This window comes from Oncorhynchus mykiss, chromosome 10 (assembly GCF_013265735.2).
Source record: "Oncorhynchus mykiss isolate Arlee chromosome 10, USDA_OmykA_1.1, whole genome shotgun sequence".
NCBI classification, from domain to species: domain Eukaryota; kingdom Metazoa; phylum Chordata; class Actinopteri; order Salmoniformes; family Salmonidae; genus Oncorhynchus; species Oncorhynchus mykiss.
In genome coordinates, this window is record NC_048574.1 from 2,103,084 (window position 1) to 2,129,039 (window position 25,956).

General features: G+C 43.6%; 1 protein-coding gene across 1 annotated transcript in view; it reads right to left on the reverse strand.

The window, feature by feature from the left end:
• Positions 1–24,610: 24,610 nt before the first annotated feature.
• LOC110534810 (multidrug and toxin extrusion protein 1) overlaps positions 24,611–25,956 on the reverse strand; it is a 44,100-nt gene continuing 42,754 nt past the window's right edge. The window contains exon 17 of the mRNA XM_036989479.1: positions 24,611–25,706. Coding sequence (XP_036845374.1) covers positions 25,395–25,706 — 312 coding nt within the window. The 3' untranslated portion in view covers positions 24,611–25,394. The remainder of the gene's footprint in view (positions 25,707–25,956) is intronic.

Consider the following 25,956-nt stretch of genomic DNA (forward strand, 5'->3'; position numbering starts at 1 on the left):
CACCTTTAGGGACAACACCTTTAGGGACATCTCTAACAACACCTTTAGGGACAACTCTAACAACACCTTCAGGGACAGCTCTAACAACACCTTTAGGGACAGCTCTAACAACACCTTTAGGGACAACACCTTTAGTGACAGCTCTAACAACACCTTTAGGGACAGCTCTAACAACACCTTTATGGACAACACCTTTAGGGACAGCTCTAACAACACCTTTAGGGGCAGCTCTAACAACACCTTTAGGGACAGCTCTAACAACACCTTTAGGGACAACACCTTAGGGACAGCTCTAACAACACCTTTAGGGACAGCTCTAACAACACCTTTAGGGACAACACCTTTAGGGACAGCTCTAACAACACCTTTAGGGACCACACCTTTAGGGACAGCTCTAACAACACGTTTAGGGACAGCTCTAACAAACACCTTTAGGGACAACACCTTTAGGGACAACAACGCCTTTAAGGACAGCTCTAAAAACACCTTTGGGAAAAGCTCTAACAACACCTTTAGGGACAGCTCTAACAACACCTTTAGGGACAGCATTAACAACACCTTCAGGGACAGCTCTAACAACACCTTTAGGGACAACACCTTTAGGGACAACACCTTTAGGGACATCTCTAACAACACCTTTAGGGACAGCTCTAACAACACCTTTAGGGACAGCATTAACAACACCTTCAGGGACAGCTCTAACAACACCTTTAGGGACAACACCTTTAGTGACAGCTCTAACAACACCTTTAGGGACAGCTCTAACAACACCTTTATGGACAACACCTTTAGGGACAGCTCTAACAACACCTTTAGGGGCAGCTCTAACAACACCTTTAGGGACAGCTCTAACAACACCTTTAGGGGCAGCTCTAACAACACCTTTAGGGACAACACCTTTAGTGACAGCTCTAACAACACCTTTAGGGACAGCTCTAACAACACCTTTATGGACAACATCTTTAGGGACAGCTCTAACAACACCTTTAGGGGCAGCTCTAACAACACCTTTAGGGACAGCTCTAACAACACCTTTAGGGACAACACCTTTATGGACAGCTCTAACAACACCTTTAGGGACCACACCTTTAGGGACAGCTCTAACAACACGTTTAGGGACAGCTCTAACAAACACCTTTAGGGACAACACCTTTAGGGACAACAACGCCTTTAGGGACAGCTCTAAAAACACCTTTGGGAACAGCTCTAACAACACCTTTAGGGACAGCTCTAGCAACACCTTTAGGGACAGCTCTAACAACACCTTTAGGGACAGCTTTAACAACACCTTTAGGGACAACTCTAACAACACCTATAGGGACAGCTCTAACAACAACTTTAGGGGCATCTCTAACAACACCTTTAGGGACAGCTCTAACAACATCTTTAGGGACAACAACACCTTTATGGACAGCTCTAACAACACCTTTAGGGACAGCTATAACAACACCTTTATGGACAGCTCTAGCAACACCTTTAGGGACAGCTCTAACAACACCTTTAGGGACAGCTCTACCAACACCTTTAGGGACAACTCTAACAACACCTTTAAGGACAGCTCTAACAACACCTTTAGGGACAGCTCTAACAACACCTTTAGGGACAACACCTTTAGTGACAGCTCTAACAACACCTTTAGGGACAGCTCTAACAACACCTTTATGGACAACACCTTTAGGGACAGCTCTAACAACACCTTTAGGGGCAGCTCTAACAACACCTTTAGGGACAGCTGTAACAACACCTTTAGGGACAACACCTTAGGGACAGCTCTAACAACACCTTTAGGGACAACACCTTTAGGGCCAGCTCTAACAACACCTTTAGGGACCACACCTTTAGGGACAGCTCTAACAACACGTTTAGGGACAGCTCTAACAAACACCTTTAGGGACAACACCTTTAGGGACAACAACGCCTTTAGGGACAGCTCTAAAAACACCTTTGGGAACAGCTCTAACAACACCTTTAGGGACAGCTCTAACAACACCTTTAGGGACAGCATTAACAACACCTTCAGGGACAGCTCTAACAACACCTTTAGGGATAACACCTTTAGGGACAACACCTTTAGGGACATCTCTAACAACACCTTTAGGGACAACTCTAACAACACCTTCAGGGACAGCTCTAACAACACCTTTAGGGACAGCTCTAACAACACCTTTAGGGACAACACCTTTAGTGACAGCTCTAACAACACCTTTAGGGACAGCTCTAACAACACCTTTATGGACAACACCTTTAGGGACAGCTCTAACAACACCTTTAGGGGCAGCTCTAACAACACCTTTAGGGACAGCTCTAACAACACCTTTAGGGACAACACCTTAGGGACAGCTCTAACAACACCTTTAGGGACAGCTCTAACAACACCTTTAGGGACAACACCTTTAGGGACAGCTCTAACAACACCTTTAGGGACCACACCTTTAGGGACAGCTCTAACAACACGTTTAGGGACAGCTCTAACAAACACCTTTAGGGACAACACCTTTAGGGACAACAACGCCTTTAAGGACAGCTCTAAAAACACCTTTGGGAAAAGCTCTAACAACACCTTTAGGGACAGCTCTAACAACACCTTTAGGGACAGCATTAACAACACCTTCAGGGACAGCTCTAACAACACCTTTAGGGACAACACCTTTAGGGACAACACCTTTAGGGACATCTCTAACAACACCTTTAGGGACAGCTCTAACAACACCTTTAGGGACAGCATTAACAACACCTTCAGGGACAGCTCTAACAACACCTTTAGGGACAACACCTTTAGGGACAACACCTTTAGGGACATCTCTAACAACACCTTTAGGGACAGCTCTAATGGCACCTTTAGGGACAACACCTTTAGGGACAGCTCTAAAAACACCTTTAGGGACAGCTCTAACAACACCTTTAGGGACAGCTCTAGCAACACCTTTAGGGACAGCTCTAGCAACACCTTTAGGGACAGCTCTAGCAACACCGTTAGGGACAGCTCTAACAACACCTTTAGGGACAGCTCTAACAACACCTTTAGGGACAACTCTAACAACACCTTTAGGGACAGCTCTAACAACAACTTTAGGGACATCTCTAACAACACCTTTAGGGACAGCTCTAACAACACCTTTAGGGACAACAACACCTTTATGGACAGCTCTAACAACACCTTTAGGGACAGCTCTAACAACACCTTTATGGACAGCTCTAGCAACACCTTTAGGGACAGCTCTAACAACACCTTTAGGGACAGCTCTACCAACACCTTTAGGGACAACTCTAACAACACCTTTAGGGACAGCTCTAACAACACCTTTAGGGACAGCTCTAACAACACCTTTAGGGACAACACCTTTAGTGACAGCTCTAACAACACCTTTAGGGACAGCTCTAACAACACCTTTATGGACAACACCTTTAGGGACAGCTCTAACAACACCTTTAGGGGCAGCTCTAACAACACCTTTAGGGACAGCTCTAACAACACCTTTAGGGACAGCTCTAACAACACCTTTAGGGACAACACCTTTAGTGACAGCTCTAACAACACCTTTAGGGACAGCTCTAACAACACCTTTATGGACAACACCTTTAGGGACAGCTCTAACAACACCTTTAGGGGCAGCTCTAACAACACCTTTAGGGACAGCTCTAACAACACCTTTAGGGACAACACCTTAGGGACAGCTCTAACAACACCTTTAGGGACAGCTCTAACAACACCTTTAGGGACAACACCTTTAGGGACAGCTCTAACAACACCTTTAGGGACCACACCTTTAGGGACAGCTCTAACAACACGTTTAGGGACAGCTCTAACAAACACCTTTAGGGACAACACCTTTAGGGACAACAACGCCTTTAGGGACAGCTCTAAAAACACCTTTGGGAACAGCTCTAACAACACCTTTAGGGACAGCTCTAACAACACCTTTAGGGACAGCATTAACAACACCTTCAGGGACAGCTCTAACAACACCTTTAGGGACAACACCTTTAGGGACAACACCTTTAGGGACATCTCTAACAACACCTTTAGGGACAACTCTAACAACACCTTCAGGGACAGCTCTAACAACACCTTTAGGGACAGCTCTAACAACACCTTTAGGGACAACACCTTTAGTGACTGCTCTAACAACACCTTTAGGGACAGCTCTAACAACACCTTTATGGACATCACCTTTAGGGACAGCTCTAACAACACCTTTAGGGGCAGCTCTAACAACACCTTTAGGGACAGCTCTAACAACACCTTTAGGGACAACACCTTAGGGACAGCTCTAACAACACCTTTAGGGACAGCTCTAACAACACCTTTAGGGACAACACCTTTAGTGACAGCTCTAACAACACCTTTAGGGACAGCTCTAACAACACCTTTATGGACAACACCTTTAGGGACAGCTCTAACAACACCTTTAGGGGCAGCTCTAACAACACCTTTAGGGACAGCTCTAACAACACCTTTAGGGACAACACCTTAGGGACAGCTCTAACAACACCTTTAGGGACAGCTCTAACAACACCTTTAGGGACAACACCTTTAGGGACAACAACGCCTTTAGGGACAGCTCTAAAAACACCTTTGGGAACAGCTCTAACAACACCTTTAGGGACAGCTCTAACAACACCTTTAGGGACAGCATTAACAACACCTTCAGGGACAGCTCTAACAACACCTTTAGGGATAACACCTTTAGGGACAACACCTTTAGGGACATCTCTAACAACACCTTTAGGGACAACTCTAACAACACCTTCAGGGACAGCTCTAACAACACCTTTAGGGACAGCTCTAACAACACCTTTAGGGACAACACCTTTAGTGACAGCTCTAACAACACCTTTAGGGACAGCTCTAACAACACCTTTATGGACAACACCTTTAGGGACAGCTCTAACAACACCTTTAGGGGCAGCTCTAACAACACCTTTAGGGACAGCTCTAACAACACCTTTAGGGACCACACCTTTAGGGACAGCTCTAACAACAAGTTTAGGGACAGCTCTAACAAACACCTTTAGGGACAACACCTTTAGGGACAGCTCTAACAACACCTTTAGGGACCACACCTTTAGGGACAGCTCTAACAACAAGTTTAGGGACAGCTCTAACAAACACCTTTAGGGACAACACCTTTAGGGACAACAACGCCTTTAAGGACAGCTCTAAAAACACCTTTGGGAAAAGCTCTAACAACACCTTTAGGGACAGCTCTAACAACACCTTTAGGGACAGCATTAACAACACCTTCAGGGACAGCTCTAACAACACCTTTAGGGACAACACCTTTAGGGACAACACCTTTAGGGACATCTCTAACAACACCTTTAGGGACAGCTCTAATGGCACCTTTAGGGACAACACCTTTAGGGACAGCTCTAAAAACACCTTTAGGGACAGCTCTAACAACACCTTTAGGGACAGCTCTAGCAACACCTTTAGGGACAGCTCTAGCAACACCTTTAGGGACAGCTCTAGCAACACCGTTAGGGACAGCTCTAACAACACCTTTAGGGACAGCTCTAACAACACCTTTAGGGACAACTCTAACAACACCTTTAGGGACAGCTCTAACAACAACTTTAGGGACATCTCTAACAACACCTTTAGGGACAGCTCTAACAACACCTTTAGGGACAACAACACCTTTATGGACAGCTCTAACAACACCTTTAGGGACAGCTCTAACAACACCTTTATGGACAGCTCTAGCAACACCTTTAGGGATAGCTCTAACAACACCTTTAGGGACAGCTCTACCAACACCTTTAGGGACAACTCTAACAACACCTTTAGGGACAGCTCTAACAACACCTTTAGGGACAGCTCTAACAACACCTTTAGGGACAACACCTTTAGTGACAGCTCTAACAACACCTTTAGGGACAGCTCTAACAACACCTTTATGGACAACACCTTTAGGGACAGCTCTAACAACACCTTTAGGGGCAGCTCTAACAACACCTTTAGGGACAGCTCTAACAACACCTTTAGGGACAGCTCTAACAACACCTTTAGGGACAACACCTTTAGTGACAGCTCTAACAACACCTTTAGGGACAGCTCTAACAACACCTTTATGGACAACACCTTTAGGGACAGCTCTAACAACACCTTTAGGGGCAGCTCTAACAACACCTTTAGGGACAGCTCTAACAACACCTTTAGGGACAACACCTTAGGGACAGCTCTAACAACACCTTTAGGGACAGCTCTAACAACACCTTTAGGGACAACACCTTTAGGGACAGCTCTAACAACACCTTTAGGGACCACACCTTTAGGGACAGCTCTAACAACACGTTTAGGGACAGCTCTAACAAACACCTTTAGGGACAACACCTTTAGGGACAACAACGCCTTTAGGGACAGCTCTAAAAACACCTTTGGGAACAGCTCTAACAACACCTTTAGGGACAGCTCTAACAACACCTTTAGGGACAGCATTAACAACACCTTCAGGGACAGCTCTAACAACACCTTTAGGGACAACACCTTTAGGGACAACACCTTTAGGGACATCTCTAACAACACCTTTAGGGACAACTCTAACAACACCTTCAGGGACAGCTCTAACAACACCTTTAGGGACAGCTCTAACAACACCTTTAGGGACAACACCTTTAGTGACTGCTCTAACAACACCTTTAGGGACAGCTCTAACAACACCTTTATGGACAACACCTTTAGGGACAGCTCTAACAACACCTTTAGGGGCAGCTCTAACAACACCTTTAGGGACAGCTCTAACAACACCTTTAGGGACAACACCTTAGGGACAGCTCTAACAACACCTTTAGGGACAGCTCTAACAACACCTTTAGGGACAACACCTTTAGGGACAGCTCTAACAACACCTTTAGGGACCACACCTTTAGGGACAGCTCTAACAACACGTTTAGGGACAGCTCTAACAAACACCTTTAGGGACAACACCTTTAGGGACAACAACGCCTTTAGGGACAGCTCTAAAAACACCTTTGGGAACAGCTCTAACAACACCTTTAGGGACAGCTCTAACAACACCTTTAGGGACAACACCTTTAGGGACAGCTCTAACAACACCTTTAGGGACCACACCTTTAGGGACAGCTCTAACAACACGTTTAGGGACAGCTCTAACAAACACCTTTAGGGACAACACCTTTAGGGACAACAACGCCTTTAGGGACAGCTCTAAAAACACCTTTGGGAACAGCTCTAACAACACCTTTAGGGACAGCTCTAACAACACCTTTAGGGACAGCATTAACAACACCTTCAGGGACAGCTCTAACAACACCTTTAGGGACAACACCTTTAGGGACAACACCTTTAGGGACATCTCTAACAACACCTTTAGGGACAACTCTAACAACACCTTCAGGGACAGCTCTAACAACACCTTTAGGGACAGCTCTAACAACACCTTTAGGGACAACACCTTTAGTGACTGCTCTAACAACACCTTTAGGGACAGCTCTAACAACACCTTTATGGACAACACCTTTAGGGACAGCTCTAACAACACCTTTAGGGGCAGCTCTAACAACACCTTTAGGGACAGCTCTAACAACACCTTTAGGGACAACACCTTAGGGACAGCTCTAACAACACCTTTAGGGACAGCTCTAACAACACCTTTAGGGACAACACCTTTAGTGACAGCTCTAACAACACCTTTAGGGACAGCTCTAACAACACCTTTATGGACAACACTTTTAGGGACAGCTCTAACAACACCTTTAGGGGCAGCTCTAACAACACCTTTAGGGACAGCTCTAACAACACCTTTAGGGACAACACCTTAGGGACAGCTCTAACAACACCTTTAGGGACAGCTCTAACAACACCTTTAGGGACAACACCTTTAGGGACAGCTCTAACAACACCTTTAGGGACCACACCTTTAGGGACAGCTCTAACAACACGTTTAGGGACAGCTCTAACAAACACCTTTAGGGACAACACCTTTAGGGACAACAACGCCTTTAGGGACAGCTCTAAAAACACCTTTGGGAACAGCTCTAACAACACCTTTAGGGACAGCTCTAACAACACCTTTAGGGACAGCATTAACAACACCTTCAGGGACAGCTCTAACAACACCTTTAGGGACAACACCTTTAGGGACAACACCTTTAGGGACATCTCTAACAACACCTTTAGGGACAACTCTAACAACACCTTCAGGGACAGCTCTAACAACACCTTTAGGGACAGCTCTAACAACACCTTTAGGGACAACACCTTTAGTGACTGCTCTAACAACACCTTTAGGGACAGCTCTAACAACACCTTTATGGACAACACCTTTAGGGACAGCTCTAACAACACCTTTAGGGGCAGCTCTAACAACACCTTTAGGGACAGCTCTAACAACACCTTTAGGGACAACACCTTAGGGACAGCTCTAACAACACCTTTAGGGACAGCTCTAACAACACCTTTAGGGACAACACCTTTAGGGACAGCTCTAACAACACCTTTAGGGACAGCTCTAACAACACCTTTAGGGACAGCTCTAACAACACCTTTAGGGACAGCATTAACAACACCTTCAGGGACAGCTCTAACAACACCTTTAGGGACAACACCTTTAGGGACAACAAATTTAGGGACATCTCTAACAACACCTTTAGGGACAGCTCTAATGACACCTTTAGGGACAACACCTTTAGGGACAGCTCTAAAAACACCTTTAGGGACAGCTCTAACAACACCTTTAGGGACAGCTCTAGCAACACCTTTAGGGACAGCTCTAGCAACACCTTTAGGGACAGCTCTAGCAACACCGTTAGGGACAGCTCTAACAACACCTTTGGGGACAACTCTAACAACACCTTTAGGGACAGCTCTAAAAACAACTTTAGGGACATCTCTAACAACACCTTTAGGGACAGCTCTAACAACGCCTTTAGGGACAACAACACCTTTATGGACAGCTCTAACAACACCTTTAGGGACAGCTCTAACAACACCTTTAGGGACAGCTCTAGCAACACCTTTAGGGACAGCTCTAGCAACACCTTTAGGGACAGCTCTAGCAACACCGTTAGGGACAGCTCTAACAACACCTTTAGGGACAGCTCTAACAACACCTTTAGGGACAACTCTAACAACACCTTTAGGGACAGCTCTAACAACAACTTGAGGGACATCGCTAACAACACCTTAGGGACAGCTCTAACAACACCTTTAGGGACAGCTCTAACAACACCTTTAGGGACAACACCTTTAGGGACAGCTCTAACAACACCTTTAGGGACCACACCTTTAGGGACAGCTCTAACAACAAGTTTAGGGACAGCTCTAACAAACACCTTTAGGGACAACACCTTTAGGGACAACAACGCCTTTAAGGACAGCTCTAAAAACACCTTTGGGAAAAGCTCTAACAACACCTTTAGGGACAGCTCTAACAACACCTTTAGGGACAGCATTAACAACACCTTCAGGGACAGCTCTAACAACACCTTTAGGGACAACACCTTTAGGGACAACACCTTTAGGGACATCTCTAACAACACCTTTAGGGACAGCTCTAATGGCACCTTTAGGGACAACACCTTTAGGGACAGCTCTAAAAACACCTTTAGGGACAGCTCTAACAACACCTTTAGGGACAGCTCTAGCAACACCTTTAGGGACAGCTCTAGCAACACCTTTAGGGACAGCTCTAGCAACACCGTTAGGGACAGCTCTAACAACACCTTTAGGGACAGCTCTAACAACACCTTTAGGGACAACTCTAACAACACCTTTAGGGACAGCTCTAACAACAACTTTAGGGACATCTCTAACAACACCTTTAGGGACAGCTCTAACAACACCTTTAGGGACAACAACACCTTTATGGACAGCTCTAACAACACCTTTAGGGACAGCTCTAACAACACCTTTATGGACAGCTCTAGCAACACCTTTAGGGACAGCTCTAACAACACCTTTAGGGACAGCTCTACCAACACCTTTAGGGACAACTCTAACAACACCTTTAGGGACAGCTCTAACAACACCTTTAGGGACAGCTCTAACAACACCTTTAGGGACAACACCTTTAGTGACAGCTCTAACAACACCTTTAGGGACAGCTCTAACAACACCTTTATGGACAACACCTTTAGGGACAGCTCTAACAACACCTTTAGGGGCAGCTCTAACAACACCTTTAGGGACAGCTCTAACAACACCTTTAGGGACAGCTCTAACAACACCTTTAGGGACAACACCTTTAGTGACAGCTCTAACAACACCTTTAGGGACAGCTCTAACAACACCTTTATGGACAACACCTTTAGGGACAGCTCTAACAACACCTTTAGGGGCAGCTCTAACAACACCTTTAGGGACAGCTCTAACAACACCTTTAGGGACAACACCTTAGGGACAGCTCTAACAACACCTTTAGGGACAGCTCTAACAACACCTTTAGGGACAACACCTTTAGGGACAGCTCTAACAACACCTTTAGGGACCACACCTTTAGGGACAGCTCTAACAACACGTTTAGGGACAGCTCTAACAAACACCTTTAGGGACAACACCTTTAGGGACAACAACGCCTTTAGGGACAGCTCTAAAAACACCTTTGGGAACAGCTCTAACAACACCTTTAGGGACAGCTCTAACAACACCTTTAGGGACAGCATTAACAACACCTTCAGGGACAGCTCTAACAACACCTTTAGGGACAACACCTTTAGGGACAACACCTTTAGGGACATCTCTAACAACACCTTTAGGGACAACTCTAACAACACCTTCAGGGACAGCTCTAACAACACCTTTAGGGACAGCTCTAACAACACCTTTAGGGACAACACCTTTAGTGACTGCTCTAACAACACCTTTAGGGACAGCTCTAACAACACCTTTATGGACAACACCTTTAGGGACAGCTCTAACAACACCTTTAGGGGCAGCTCTAACAACACCTTTAGGGACAGCTCTAACAACACCTTTAGGGACAACACCTTAGGGACAGCTCTAACAACACCTTTAGGGACAGCTCTAACAACACCTTTAGGGACAACACCTTTAGGGACAGCTCTAACAACACCTTTAGGGACCACACCTTTAGGGACAGCTCTAACAACACGTTTAGGGACAGCTCTAACAAACACCTTTAGGGACAACACCTTTAGGGACAACAACGCCTTTAGGGACAGCTCTAAAAACACCTTTGGGAACAGCTCTAACAACACCTTTAGGGACAGCTCTAACAACACCTTTAGGGACAACACCTTTAGGGACAGCTCTAACAACACCTTTAGGGACCACACCTTTAGGGACAGCTCTAACAACACGTTTAGGGACAGCTCTAACAAACACCTTTAGGGACAACACCTTTAGGGACAACAACGCCTTTAGGGACAGCTCTAAAAACACCTTTGGGAACAGCTCTAACAACACCTTTAGGGACAGCTCTAACAACACCTTTAGGGACAGCATTAACAACACCTTCAGGGACAGCTCTAACAACACCTTTAGGGACAACACCTTTAGGGACAACACCTTTAGGGACATCTCTAACAACACCTTTAGGGACAACTCTAACAACACCTTCAGGGACAGCTCTAACAACACCTTTAGGGACAGCTCTAACAACACCTTTAGGGACAACACCTTTAGTGACTGCTCTAACAACACCTTTAGGGACAGCTCTAACAACACCTTTATGGACAACACCTTTAGGGACAGCTCTAACAACACCTTTAGGGGCAGCTCTAACAACACCTTTAGGGACAGCTCTAACAACACCTTTAGGGACAACACCTTAGGGACAGCTCTAACAACACCTTTAGGGACAGCTCTAACAACACCTTTAGGGACAACACCTTTAGTGACAGCTCTAACAACACCTTTAGGGACAGCTCTAACAACACCTTTATGGACAACACTTTTAGGGACAGCTCTAACAACACCTTTAGGGGCAGCTCTAACAACACCTTTAGGGACAGCTCTAACAACACCTTTAGGGACAACACCTTAGGGACAGCTCTAACAACACCTTTAGGGACAGCTCTAACAACACCTTTAGGGACAACACCTTTAGGGACAGCTCTAACAACACCTTTAGGGACCACACCTTTAGGGACAGCTCTAACAACACGTTTAGGGACAGCTCTAACAAACACCTTTAGGGACAACACCTTTAGGGACAACAACGCCTTTAGGGACAGCTCTAAAAACACCTTTGGGAACAGCTCTAACAACACCTTTAGGGACAGCTCTAACAACACCTTTAGGGACAGCATTAACAACACCTTCAGGGACAGCTCTAACAACACCTTTAGGGACAACACCTTTAGGGACAACACCTTTAGGGACATCTCTAACAACACCTTTAGGGACAACTCTAACAACACCTTCAGGGACAGCTCTAACAACACCTTTAGGGACAGCTCTAACAACACCTTTAGGGACAACACCTTTAGTGACTGCTCTAACAACACCTTTAGGGACAGCTCTAACAACACCTTTATGGACAACACCTTTAGGGACAGCTCTAACAACACCTTTAGGGGCAGCTCTAACAACACCTTTAGGGACAGCTCTAACAACACCTTTAGGGACAACACCTTAGGGACAGCTCTAACAACACCTTTAGGGACAGCTCTAACAACACCTTTAGGGACAACACCTTTAGGGACAGCTCTAACAACACCTTTAGGGACCACACCTTTAGGGACAGCTCTAACAACACGTTTAGGGACAGCTCTAACAAACACCTTTAGGGACAACACCTTTAGGGACAACAACGCCTTTAGGGACAGCTCTAAAAACACCTTTGGGAACAGCTCTAACAACACCTTTAGGGACAGCTCTAACAACACCTTTAGGGACAGCATTAACAACACCTTCAGGGACAGCTCTAACAACACCTTTAGGGACAACACCTTTAGGGACAACAAATTTAGGGACATCTCTAACAACACCTTTAGGGACAGCTCTAATGACACCTTTAGGGACAACACCTTTAGGGACAGCTCTAAAAACACCTTTAGGGACAGCTCTAACAACACCTTTAGGGACAGCTCTAGCAACACCTTTAGGGACAGCTCTAGCAACACCTTTAGGGACAGCTCTAGCAACACCGTTAGGGACAGCTCTAACAACACCTTTGGGGACAACTCTAACAACACCTTTAGGGACAGCTCTAAAAACAACTTTAGGGACATCTCTAACAACACCTTTAGGGACAGCTCTAACAACGCCTTTAGGGACAACAACACCTTTATGGACAGCTCTAACAACACCTTTAGGGACAGCTCTAACAACACCTTTAGGGACAGCTCTAGCAACACCTTTAGGGACAGCTCTAGCAACACCTTTAGGGACAGCTCTAGCAACACCGTTAGGGACAGCTCTAACAACACCTTTAGGGACAGCTCTAACAACACCTTTAGGGACAACTCTAACAACACCTTTAGGGACAGCTCTAACAACAACTTGAGGGACATCGCTAACAACACCTTTAGGGACAGCTCTAACAACACCTTTAGGGACAACAACACCTTTATGGACAGCTCTAACAACACCTTTAGGGACAGCTCTAACAACACCTTTATGGACAGCTCTAGCAACACCTTTAGGGACAGCTCTAACAACACCTTTAGGGACAGCTCTACCAACACCTTTAGGGACAACTCTAACAACACCTTTAGGGACAGCTCTAACAACACCTTTAGGGACAGCTCTAACAACACCTTTAGGGACAACACCTTTAGTGACAGCTCTAACAACACCTTTAGGGACAGCTCTAACAACACCTTTATGGACAACACCTTTAGGGACAGCTCTAACAACACCTTTAGGGGCAGCTCTAACAACACCTTTAGGGACAGCTCTAACAACACCTTTAGGGACAGCTCTAACAACACCTTTAGGGACAACACCTTTAGTGACAGCTCTAACAACACATTTAGGGACAGCTCTAACAACACCTTTATGGACAACACCTTTAGGGACAGCTCTAACAACACCTTTAGGGGCAGCTCTAACAACACCTTTAGGGACAGCTCTAACAACACCTTTAGGGACAACACCTTAGGGACAGCTCTAACAACACCTTTAGGGACAGCTCTAACAACACCTTTAGGGACAACACCTTTAGGGACAGCTCTAACAACACCTTTAGGGACCACACCTTTAGGGACAGCTCTAACAACACGTTTAGGGACAGCTCTAACAAACACCTTTAGGGACAACACCTTTAGGGACAACAACGCCTTTAGGGACAGCTCTAACAACACCTTTATGGACAGCTTTAGCAACACCTTTAGGGACAGCTCTAACAACACCTTTAGGGACAGCTCTACCAACACCTTTAGGGACAACTCTAACAACACCTTTAGGGACAGCTCTAACAACACCTTTAGGGACAGCTCTAACAACACCTTTAGGGACAACACCTTTAGTGACAGCTCTAACAACACCTTTAGGGACAGCTCTAACAACACCTTTATGGACAACATCTTTAGGGACAGCTCTAACAACACCTTTAGGGACAGCTCTAACAACACCTTTAGGGACAGCTCTAACAACACCTTTAGGGACAACACCTTTAGTGACAGCTCTAACAACACCTTTAGGGACAGCTCTAACAACACCTTTATGGACAACACCTTTAGGGACAGCTCTAACAACACCTTTAGGGGCAGCTCTAACAACACCTTTAGGGACAGCTCTAACAACACCTTTAGGGACAACACCTTAGGGACAGCTCTAACAACACCTTTAGGGACAGCTCTAACAACACCTTTAGGGACAACACCTTTAGGGACAGCTCTAACAACACCTTTAGGGACCACACCTTTAGGGACAGCTCTAACAACACGTTTAGGGACAGCTCTAACAAACACCTTTAGGGACAACACCTTTAGGGACAACAACGCCTTTAGGGACAGCTCTAAAAACACCTTTGGGAACAGCTCTAACAACACCTTTAGGGACAGCTCTAACAACACCTTTAGGGACAGCATTAACAACACCTTCAGGGACAGCTCTAACAACACCTTTAGGGACAACACCTTTAGGGACAACACCTTTAGGGACATCTCTAACAACACCTTTAGGGACAACTCTAACAACACCTTCAGGGACAGCTCTAACAACACCTTTAGGGACAGCTCTAACAACACCTTTAGGGACAACACCTTTAGTGACAGCTCTAACAACACCTTTAGGGACAGCTCTAACAACACCTTTATGGACAACACCTTTAGGGACAGCTCTAACAACACCTTTAGGGGCAGCTCTAACAACACCTTTAGGGACAGCTCTAACAACACCTTTAGGGACAACACCTTAGGGACAGCTCTAACAACACCTTTAGTGACAGCTCTAACAACACCTTTAGGGACAACACCTTTAGGGACAGCTCTAACAACACCTTTAGGGACCACACCTTTAGGGACAGCTCTAACAACACGTTTAGGGACAGCTCTAACAAACACCTTTAGGGACAACACCTTTAGGGACAACAACGCCTTTAGGGACAGCTCTAAAAACACCTTTGGGAACAGCTCTAACAACACCTTTAGGGACAGCTCTAACAACACCTTTAGGGACAGCATTAACAACACCTTCAGGTACAGCTCTAACAACACCTTTAGGGACAACACCTTTAGGGACAACACCTTTAGGGACATCTCTAACAACACCTTTAGGGACAGCTCTAATGACACCTTTAGGGACAACACCTTTAGGGACAGCTCTAAAAACACCTTTAGGGACAGCTCTAACAACACCTTTAGGGACAGCTCTAGCAACACCTTTAGGGACAGCTCTAGCAACACCTTTAGGGACAGCTCTAGCAACACCGTTAGGGACAGCTCTAACAACACCTTTAGGGACAGCTCTAACAACACCTTTAGGGACAACTCTAACAACACCTTTAGGGACAGCTCTAACAACAACTTTAGGGACATCTCTAACAACACCTTTAGGGACAGCTCTAACAACACCTTTAGGGACAACAACACCTTTATGGACAGCTCTAACAACACCTTTAGGGACAGCTCTAACAACACCTTTATGGACAGCTCTAGCAACACCTTTAGGGACAGCTCTAACAACACCTTTAGGGACAGCTCTACCAACACCTTTAGGGACAACTCTAACAACACCTTTAGGGACAGCTCTAACAACACCTTTAGGGACAACACCTTTAGTGACAGCTCTAACAACACCTTTAGGGACAGCTCTAACAACACCTTTATGGACAACACCTTTAGGGACAGCTCTAACAACACCTTTAGGGGCAGCTCTAACAACACCTTTAGGGACAGCTCTAACAACACCTTTAGGGACAACAACACCTTTAGGGACAGCTCTAACAACACCTTTAGGGACAGCTCTACCAACCATTTTGAACTCCTCAGGAGTGAATGTAACATGGTGTTGTTCTCATGAATTCTGGGTAATCATATAGGTGTCCGTCATTATTCAATAATTGTTTAACCCAGATAATGTTGTTGTCAAACCAGTTGTGGAAAAACAAAAATGTTTTTTTGTATATTATGTCTTTATTATTCCAGATTGTATATCTATATGGGGAAAAATTGTGTTTGTACATGAGATTTCAAGTTAGAAGAACTATGTTTATGAAAGTTACTAAGCTTAATAGGGATTTTACCCACATCAAAATTGCATTTGAGTAAGACTTCTAGACCACCAATCTGTTGGAATAGTTTCATCTGAAATATTATATTAGAGGTTTTACAATCCAGAGCATTCAACCCTCCTCCCTCACTTTGGGTGCTACATATTACCGTTAAAAAAAATATATGTAATTAGGTTTTTTCCTCCATAATTTAATATCAACCATTTTAGTTTCTGACAGAGGAACAAGGCAAGGGAGGTATACACTAATCTGGACCTTCAGATTGATAAAAGTACATGTCCAGATGAAGAAAGATCTCTTACCAGGAGTTAAATCTCTTTCCAATTTCCTCAACAATAGGAGAGAATTATTTTTATTTTTACATTTTTAAAACTCTCTTGTCTTGTTCCTCTGTCAGGAGCTAAAATGGTTGATATTAAATTATGGAGGCCCTGTATTGCTGATCTTTGCTAACTGTAAAACCAAGATATGTGATCACATCTTCTACAGGGATATTACATACTGAGTTAAAGTCACATCTTTCCAATGCAAATAATTCACATTTCCTAATATTCAGAGATAAATCTGAAACATGTGAGAAGGCATTAATACACTCAATAGCTTTCCTGACTTCATTATGATATTTTTTTTAAATGGTGATGTTGTGAACATTTGATCTCTTTCTCTTGTCTCTGAATATCCCTAAAACTATCCTTGCTGATATGAAGTGCCATAACTTGTGTGTCCAATAAGAAAAGAGAAATTGGGCATTCTTGTTTTATTATCCGTCTAATGTTGAATCTCTGAAGTTCCATAGGATAATTTAACAGAGCTGTTACTATTACTGTAAAGTGTCTTAATTACACTTTGAAAATATTGACCAAAACCACAAAAATCTGAGTCTCAAAAAGAGCCTTGTAAAAGTCTACAAATAAAATAAAGCTATCTTCCATAATGTGCTCATTGTCGTCTATCAAGTCCAATACGAGTCGAATATTATTACACATATGTCTGCCCTTAATAAAACCAGACTGGGTATCATCAATTATTTGGTCAAGACCTTTTCTAAGTCTTTCTATAAAGATGGATACAAGCAGCTTTTCATCATTATTCATTAATGTGATTGGTCTCCAATTTTCTATCATCATAGCGTCTTTGTTTGGTTTGGGGATTGCAGAAAAGAGGCATTGTGTCTTAGAAACAGACAGGACCCTTAAATGAATTACCTCCTTAAAAACATGAACATGAAAAGCATCTCCAATCAAAAATTACATCTAGAATTGGCTTCCTATTTCGCAACAAAGCTTCCTTCACTCATGCTGCCAAACATACCCTCGTAAAACTGACCATCCTACCGATCCTTGACTTCGGTGATGTCATCTATAAAATGGCCTCCAACACTCTACTCAGCAAACTGGATGTAGTCTATCACAGTGCCATCCGTTTTGCCACCAAAGCCCCATGCACTACTCACTACTGCGACCTATACACTCTCGTTGGCTGGCCCTCGCTTCATACTCGTAGCATACTTCATACTCATAAATCCCCGCCCTATCTCAGCTCGCTGGTCACCATAGGAGCACCCACTCGCTGCACGCGCTCCAGCAGGTATATCTCACTGGTCAAAGCCAAGTCCTCCTTTGGTCGCCTTTCCTTCCAGTTCTCTGCTGCCACTGACTGGAACAAACTGCAAAAATAACTGAAGCTGGAGATTCCCATCTCCCTCACTAGCTTTAAGAACCAGCTGTCAGAGCAGCTCACAGATCACTGCACCTGTTCATAGCCCATCAGTATACAGCCCATCTATCTACCTCATTCCCATACTGTATTTATTTATTTTGCTCCTTTTGCACCACAGAATCTCTACTTGCACATCCATCTTTTGCACATCTACCATTCCAGTGTTTAATTGCTATATTGTAATTACTTCACCACCATGGCCTATTCATTGCCTTAACCTTATCTTACCTCATTTGCACTCACTGTATATAGACTTTGTTTTCTTTTTTTCTACTCTATTATTGACTATGTTTTGTTCATTCCATGTGTAAATCTGTGTTGTTGTATGTGTCGAACTGCTTTTCTTTATCTTGGCCAGGTCACAGTTGTAAATGAGAACTTGTTCTTACCTGGTTAAATAAATAAAACATTTAAAAAATGAAATAGAAATTCGACAATATCCTCCTGAAAATATTTATAGCATCCACTGATAATGCCGTTATTCCCTGGAGATTTGTTCTTTTAACTTGCTGATACATTGTTTTATTCATTGGGAGTCTTCATCTATGAATTTTGTATAGTCTTTGACAGAAAGAATAGCATAGAATTCTGAAACATGGGACAGGCATTACTGGTGTAAAGAATAGCATAGAATTCTGAAACATGGGACAGGCATTACTGGTGTAAAGAATAGCATAGAATTCTGAAACATGGGACAGGCATTACTGGTGTAAAGAATAGCATAGAATTCTGAAACATGGGACAGGCATTACAGGTGTAAAGAATAGCATAGAATTCTGAAACATGGGACAGGCATTACTGGTGTGAAGAATATCATAGAATTTTTAAATATCTTTGGGATTTTCATTTTCTCTGCCATCTATACGAAGCTTATGAACAGAGGCAAATTTGGGATTTTTTTCTCTCTAAATTGTAAAGGTATTTTGTGTATTTTTCACCTTCCTCCAACCATCTCCTTGATTTTACAAATGCCCCCTTTGCTCTCTCTTCATACATTGGGTCCATTTCTAGTTGTAAAGAGAATAACTGAGCCTTTCCTTCTTCATCAAGGTCCTCCATAGAGATTAGAGAAAGGATTTCCTTAACAAGTGTATCTTCCCTCAATCTTTTAAGTTCAGCCATTTCTTTACCTCTCTTCATGGCTGTTTGTCTGATTTCATATTTCATTACTTCTCTTCACGGCTGTTTGTCTTACTTCATATTTCATTACCTCTCTTCATGGCTGTTTGTCTTATTTTATATTTCATAAAATTCCCAATATATCCCATAAGACTTAAATAGTTGGGCTTTCCTCCAATTGATTGGTATAATATATTTGGCATCCATCTTGAAATTATCATCTTCCCACAGTCTACTATTGAGTTTCCAATTCAGTTTATTAACTTCAGAGCCATTAATATTTAAAGATAAGAATATGACTTTATGATCAGTAAGAATTTATGGTTCATTGGATACCTTGACTACAGAATTATCTAATGAATTAGAAATAAACCAGAAGTCAATTCTTGACAGTCTGGACATGTTCTTGTTACTCCAAGTGAAGTCCTTTTTATCAGGATATTTACATCTCCAAATATCGACTAATCCAAGACCAAGCCGGCGGTTATTAAATTCAGGATTAACTAACTAATCCAAGACCAAGCCGGCGGTTATTAAACTCAGGATTAACTAACTAATGCAAGACCAAGCCAGCGGTTATTAAACTCAGGATTAACTAACTAATCCAAGACCAAGCAGGCGGTTATTAAACTCAGGATTAACTAACTAATCCAAGACCAAGCCGGAGGTTATTAAACTCAGGATTAACTAACTAATCCAAGACCAAACCGGCGGTTATTAAACTCAGGACTCAGGATTAACTAACTAATCCAAGACCAAGCCGGCGGTTATTAAACTCAGGATTAACTAACTAATCCAAGACCAAGCCGGCGGTTATTAAACTCAGGACTCAGGATTAACTAACTAATCCAAGACCAAGCCGGCGGTTATTAAACTCAGGATTAACTAACTAATGCAAGACCAAGCCGGCGGTTATTAAACTCAGGATTAATTAACTAATTCAAGACCAAGCCGGCGGTTATTAAACTCAGGATTAACTAACTAATCCAAGACCAAGCCGGAGGTTATTAAACTCACGATTAACTATGCTGGATCTGTTAGGAGGGGGATATCTGTCAATCATCACATTCGATACAGAATGAAAATGTCCATCTCTAAAATGATTTTGATATCCTGAAATACACCTATAACTCTATTAATCTCTTCTTCAAATTATTGAAATAATACCCTGTTTTGTTTGTTGTTGTATGCATAAATATTCCCTATTAAAAACATTTCACTGTTCAAATTCACACAAATTAACCAACGTCCAGAGTGGTGAGTCTTACTACTGATGACTGTTTCAGTATGATATGTTAGATAAAGGAATAAAGACAGACACCAATGTCAGGTTCAATAGCCTTGTTTGTGCATTGTACAAATCCCTACAACTGGAGTCCCGGGGGACGAACCGGCTAGTCGATTACCTATCAACTAGACTCCGTAACAATGACCTTCCCTTTAAATGCACCTCTTAAAACTGCTACACCTGCAGAGTGGGGAGTCTTACTACTGATGACCTTCCCTTTAAATGCATCTCTTAAAACTGCTACACCTGCAGAGTGGGGAGTCTTACTACTGATGACCTTCCCTTTAAATGCACCTCTTAAAACTGCTACACCTGCAGAGTGGGGAGTCTTACTACTGATGACCTTCCCTTTAAATGCACCTCTTAAAACTGCTACACCTGCAGAGTGGTGATTCTTACTACTGATGACCTTCCCTTTAAATGCACCTCTTAAAATTGCTACACCTGCAGAGTGGGGAGTCTTACTACCGATGACCTTCCCTTTAATCCCCTTTAAATGCACCTCTTAAAACTGCTACACCTGCAGAGTGGGGAGTCTTACCACTGATGACCTTCCCATTAAATGCACCTCTTAAAATTGCTACACCTGCAGAGTGGGGAGTCTTACCACTGATGACCTTCCCATTAAATGCACCTCTTAAAATTGCTACACCTGCAGAGTGGGGAGTCTTACTACTGATGACCTTCCCATTAAATGCACCTCTTAAAATTGCTACACCTGCAGAGTGGGGAGTCTTACTACTGATGACCTTCCCTTTAAATGCACCTCTTCAAACTGCTACACCTGCAGAGTGGGGAGTCTTACTACTGATGACCTTCCCTTTAAATGCATCTCTTAAAACTGCTACACCTGCAGAGTGGGGAGTCTTACTACTGATGACCTTCCCTTTAAATGCATCTCTTAAAACTGCTACACCTGCAGAGTGGTGATTCTTACTACTGATGACCTTCCCTTTAAATACACCTCTTCAAACTGCTACACCTGCAGAGTGGTGATTCTTACTACTGATGACCTTCCCTTTAAATACACCTCTTCAAACTGCTACACCTGCAGAGTGGGGAGTCTTACTACTGATGACCTTCCCTTTAAATACACCTCTTCAAACTGCTACACCTGCAGAGTGGGGAGTCTTACTACTGATGACCTTCCCTTTAATTCCCTTTAAATGCATCTCTTAAAACTGCTACATGAGTCTCTTGTAGAAAGTTAAAGTTTGCGTTAAACCGCATGCAATACAGGAAAATAGCCTTACGTTTGACTAAGTTACGAATACCCCTGACATTCATTGAACAAAGAGATGAAGACATAAACTTCAACCAACAATATTATTATGCTAATATCAGCTTTTCCTAAGGACATGTAACTCTAAAGGATTTCATCCCATTATTAACCCCTCCAACAAAACACTAAGACATACTGGTCATAAAGTAACCAAATTATTCTTACTCCCACAAGAGGGAGACATTGTATAAGCAGTTATTCACCCAAATGTAGAGTTTAGTTTTCCAGTTTTCAGATCAGCCTTTTCTCATTCAAGGCTGCTTTTCACCTGGCAATTAGGCAGTGTTAAGGTCTACCAGTTCTGTCTGAGTCGGACTCTGGATCTCTCTCAAATGTTTTGATTTGGTCTCATTTCTTTCCCAACGATGATCGCTCTTGCACCGACAAAAAAATCGGTTTTCCCTGACTTTCGTGCTGCAGCCACCATCCGCCCCAGTTTCTCTCGTGTCACTTTGTCCGTTCAGGTCAGATCCTCCATGAACCTCAATTTTTGCTTGATAAGGAACTCACAGTTCTATGCTCGCCTCCAGAGAAGATCCAGTGTAGTTGTCCTCGGTATCTTGTCTTGAGTCTTCCCAGATGATAAACGATGTCCACATTTTCTTGAAGTTTGGCTTTTGATCCGTGAATGTCAGCTCCACAGATGTCAACAAGTCTGGAATGTCAACAACTCTGGAATGACAGCTCCACAGATGTCAACAAGTCTGGAATGACAACAACTCTGGAATGACAGCTCCACAGATGTCAACAACTCTGGAATGACAGCTCCACAGATGTCAACAAGTCTGGAATGTCAACAACTCTGGAATGACAGCTCCACAGATGTCAACAAGTCTGGAATGACAGCTGCACAGATGTCAACAAGTCTGGAATGACAACAGCTCTGGAATGACAGCTCCACAGATGTCAACAACTCTGGAATGTCAACAACTCTGGAATGACAGCTCCACAGATGTCAACAACTCTGGAATGACAACAACTCTGGAATGACAGCTCCACAGATGTCAACAACTCTGGAATGACAGCTCCATAGATGTCAACAACTCTGGAATGACAGCTCCACAGATGTCAACAACTCTGGAATTACAGCTCCACAGATGTCAACAACTCTGGAATGTCAACAACTCTGGAATGACAGCTCCACAGATGTCAACAACTCTGGAATGAAAGCTCCACAGATGTCAACAACTCTGGAATGACAGCTGCACAGATGTCAACAACTCTGGAATGACAGCTCCACAGATGTCAACAACTCTGGAATGACAGCTCCACAGATGTCAACAACTCTGGAATGACAGCTCCACAGATGTCAACAACTCTGGAATTACAGCTCCACAGATGTCAACAAGTCTGGAATGTCAACAACTCTGGAATGACAGCTCCACAGATGTCAACAACTCTGGAATTACAGCTCCACAGATGTCAACAAGTCTGGAATGTCAACAACTCTGGAATGACAGCTCCACAGATGTCAACAACTCTGGAATTACAGCTCCACAGATGTCAACAAGTCTGGAATGTCAACAACTCTGGAATGACAGCTCCACAGATGTCAACAACTCTGGAATTACAGCTCCACAGATGTCAACAAGTCTTGAATGTCAACAACTCTGGAATGACAGCTCCACAGATGTCAACAACTCTGGAATGACAGCTCCACAGATGTCAACAACTCTGGAATGACAGCTCCACAGATGTCAACAACTCTGGAATGACAGCTGCACAGATGTCAACAACTCTGGAATGACAGCTCCACAGATGTCAACAACTCTGGAATGACAGCTCCACAGATGTCAACAACTCTGGAATGACAATTGCTGTACACCAGCGGAACCCATCCTACTTGAAGGAGCTGGAGCAGTTTTGCCTTGAAGAATGGGCATAAATCTCAGTGGCTAGAAGTGCCAAGCTTATAGACACACACCCCAAGAGACTTGCAGCTGTAATTGCTGCAAAAGGTGGCTCTACAAAGTATTGACTTTGGGGGGGTGAATAGTTATACACGCTCTAGTTCTGTTTTTTGTATTATTTCTTGTTTGTTTCAAAGAGGCATGTTGTGTAAGTCAAATGATACAAACCCCCACAAATTATATTTTAATTCCAGGTTGTAAGGCAACAAAATAGGAAAAATTACAAGGGGTGAATACTTTTGCAAGCCACTGTAAATTCTGAAGAGGAGTCCACAAAGCCATTCCATCTTTTGATTTCCCCATTTATTTTATTTTGGTTCTGGTTGTGGAAGTTCAAATAAATATCTAAGTGACCGCACAATTTTGAACTGTAGTGTATATATACAGAACCAGTCAAGAATTTGAACACACCTACTCCTTCAATGATTTTTCTTTATTTTACTATTTTCGACATTAAGTAGAATAAAGTGGAGACATCAAAACTATGAAATAACACATATGGAATCATGTTTCAACTAAAAAAAGTGTTAAATAATTCAAAATAAATTTTAAATTTTGCACACTCTTGGCATTCCAATGTCCCTAGCATGGGTTTATACTGCATATGATGCTAATGCTATATGATGCTAATGCCCCTTGCATGGGTTTATATACAATGCTAACATCCCTAGCATGGGTGTATACTGCATATGATGCTAATGCTATATGATGCTAATGCCCCTTGCATGGGTTTATATACGATGCTAACATCCCTAGCATGGGTTTGTACTGTATATGATGCTAATGCTATATGATGCTAATGCCCCTTGCATGGGTTTATATACGATGCTAATGCCGCTAGAATAGGTTTATTGTAAATGCAATGCTAATGTCCCGAGCATGTTTACAGTGAATACTTAGGCAGACAATGTACCTGACATCTCACCCATATAGAGTATTTTTTATTGATCTGACCGCCGGTCATTTGGCTGGACATTTCATTGAGAACTCACGGTTAGTCTCTTATTTGACAATTTGAAAGCACTGTTTCAACTGGTAATAGGCCAAGTGCAGTGACTTTACACTGTGGAAACAAGTACACACACATCAACATACAATAGGAAATAATCTCATATATTGGAAATCAGACATTTACACTGATTCCATGCTTCCAGATTAAAACTGTTCTACATTAGACTGAGTAGACATCACAATGAAAGACAAATATAATGGAAACATGTCGGGAGACTAAAAATATATCTTTAGAAGGAACAGTAGTATAGAAGAAGAGAGGACTGCAGTGCAGGCAGCCATGGGGGGGGGGGGGGGGGGGGGGGGGGGGAGATGGTGGCAGCTGTTCCTCTGATCAGGAGAGTCTCAGGACCCCAGCACTGTGCTGTTCAGTTCATACAGACACCATTGGTCCCTGCAGAGACTCAACCCAGTCCCTCTACCCCTCTCCTCTCCCCCCTCCTTCCCCCCTCTCTCCTGTCTCAGAGGGGTGAGGTGAGCTCCAGGAGGGGTGTGGGGGTAGAAGAGTTGGTCCAGTCCAGGGTGAGGTTGGAGAGGCTGTGGATGGAGGGTGCAGGAGGGGGACAGGCCAGGTGAACAGCGACCCCTGTGGCCAGGAGGAATAACGCAGTCAGCAGAGTGAAACCTCTCCTCAGGACCAGCTGGGAGGCAGACAGCAGACCTTTGGACTGGACACCTGGGCCCTCCTGCTGTTCTTCCCCACTTCCTCCTCCTCCCTGGGTGCTGACTGGCGTGTAACCAGGTGGTTTGGATTCATCGCTCTCTGGCTGGGACTGGAGATGCACACAAACACACAGCATTAAGATGAGGTGCAGGACTCACTAAACACACAGCATTAAGATGAGGTACAGGACACATGGTATTAAGATGAGGTACAGGACACATGGCATTAAGATGAGGTACAGTACACATGGTATTAAGATGAGGTAAAGGACACATGGTATTAAGATGAGGTACAGGACACATGGTATTAAGATGAGGTACAGGACACATGGCATTAAGATGAGGTACAGTACACATGGT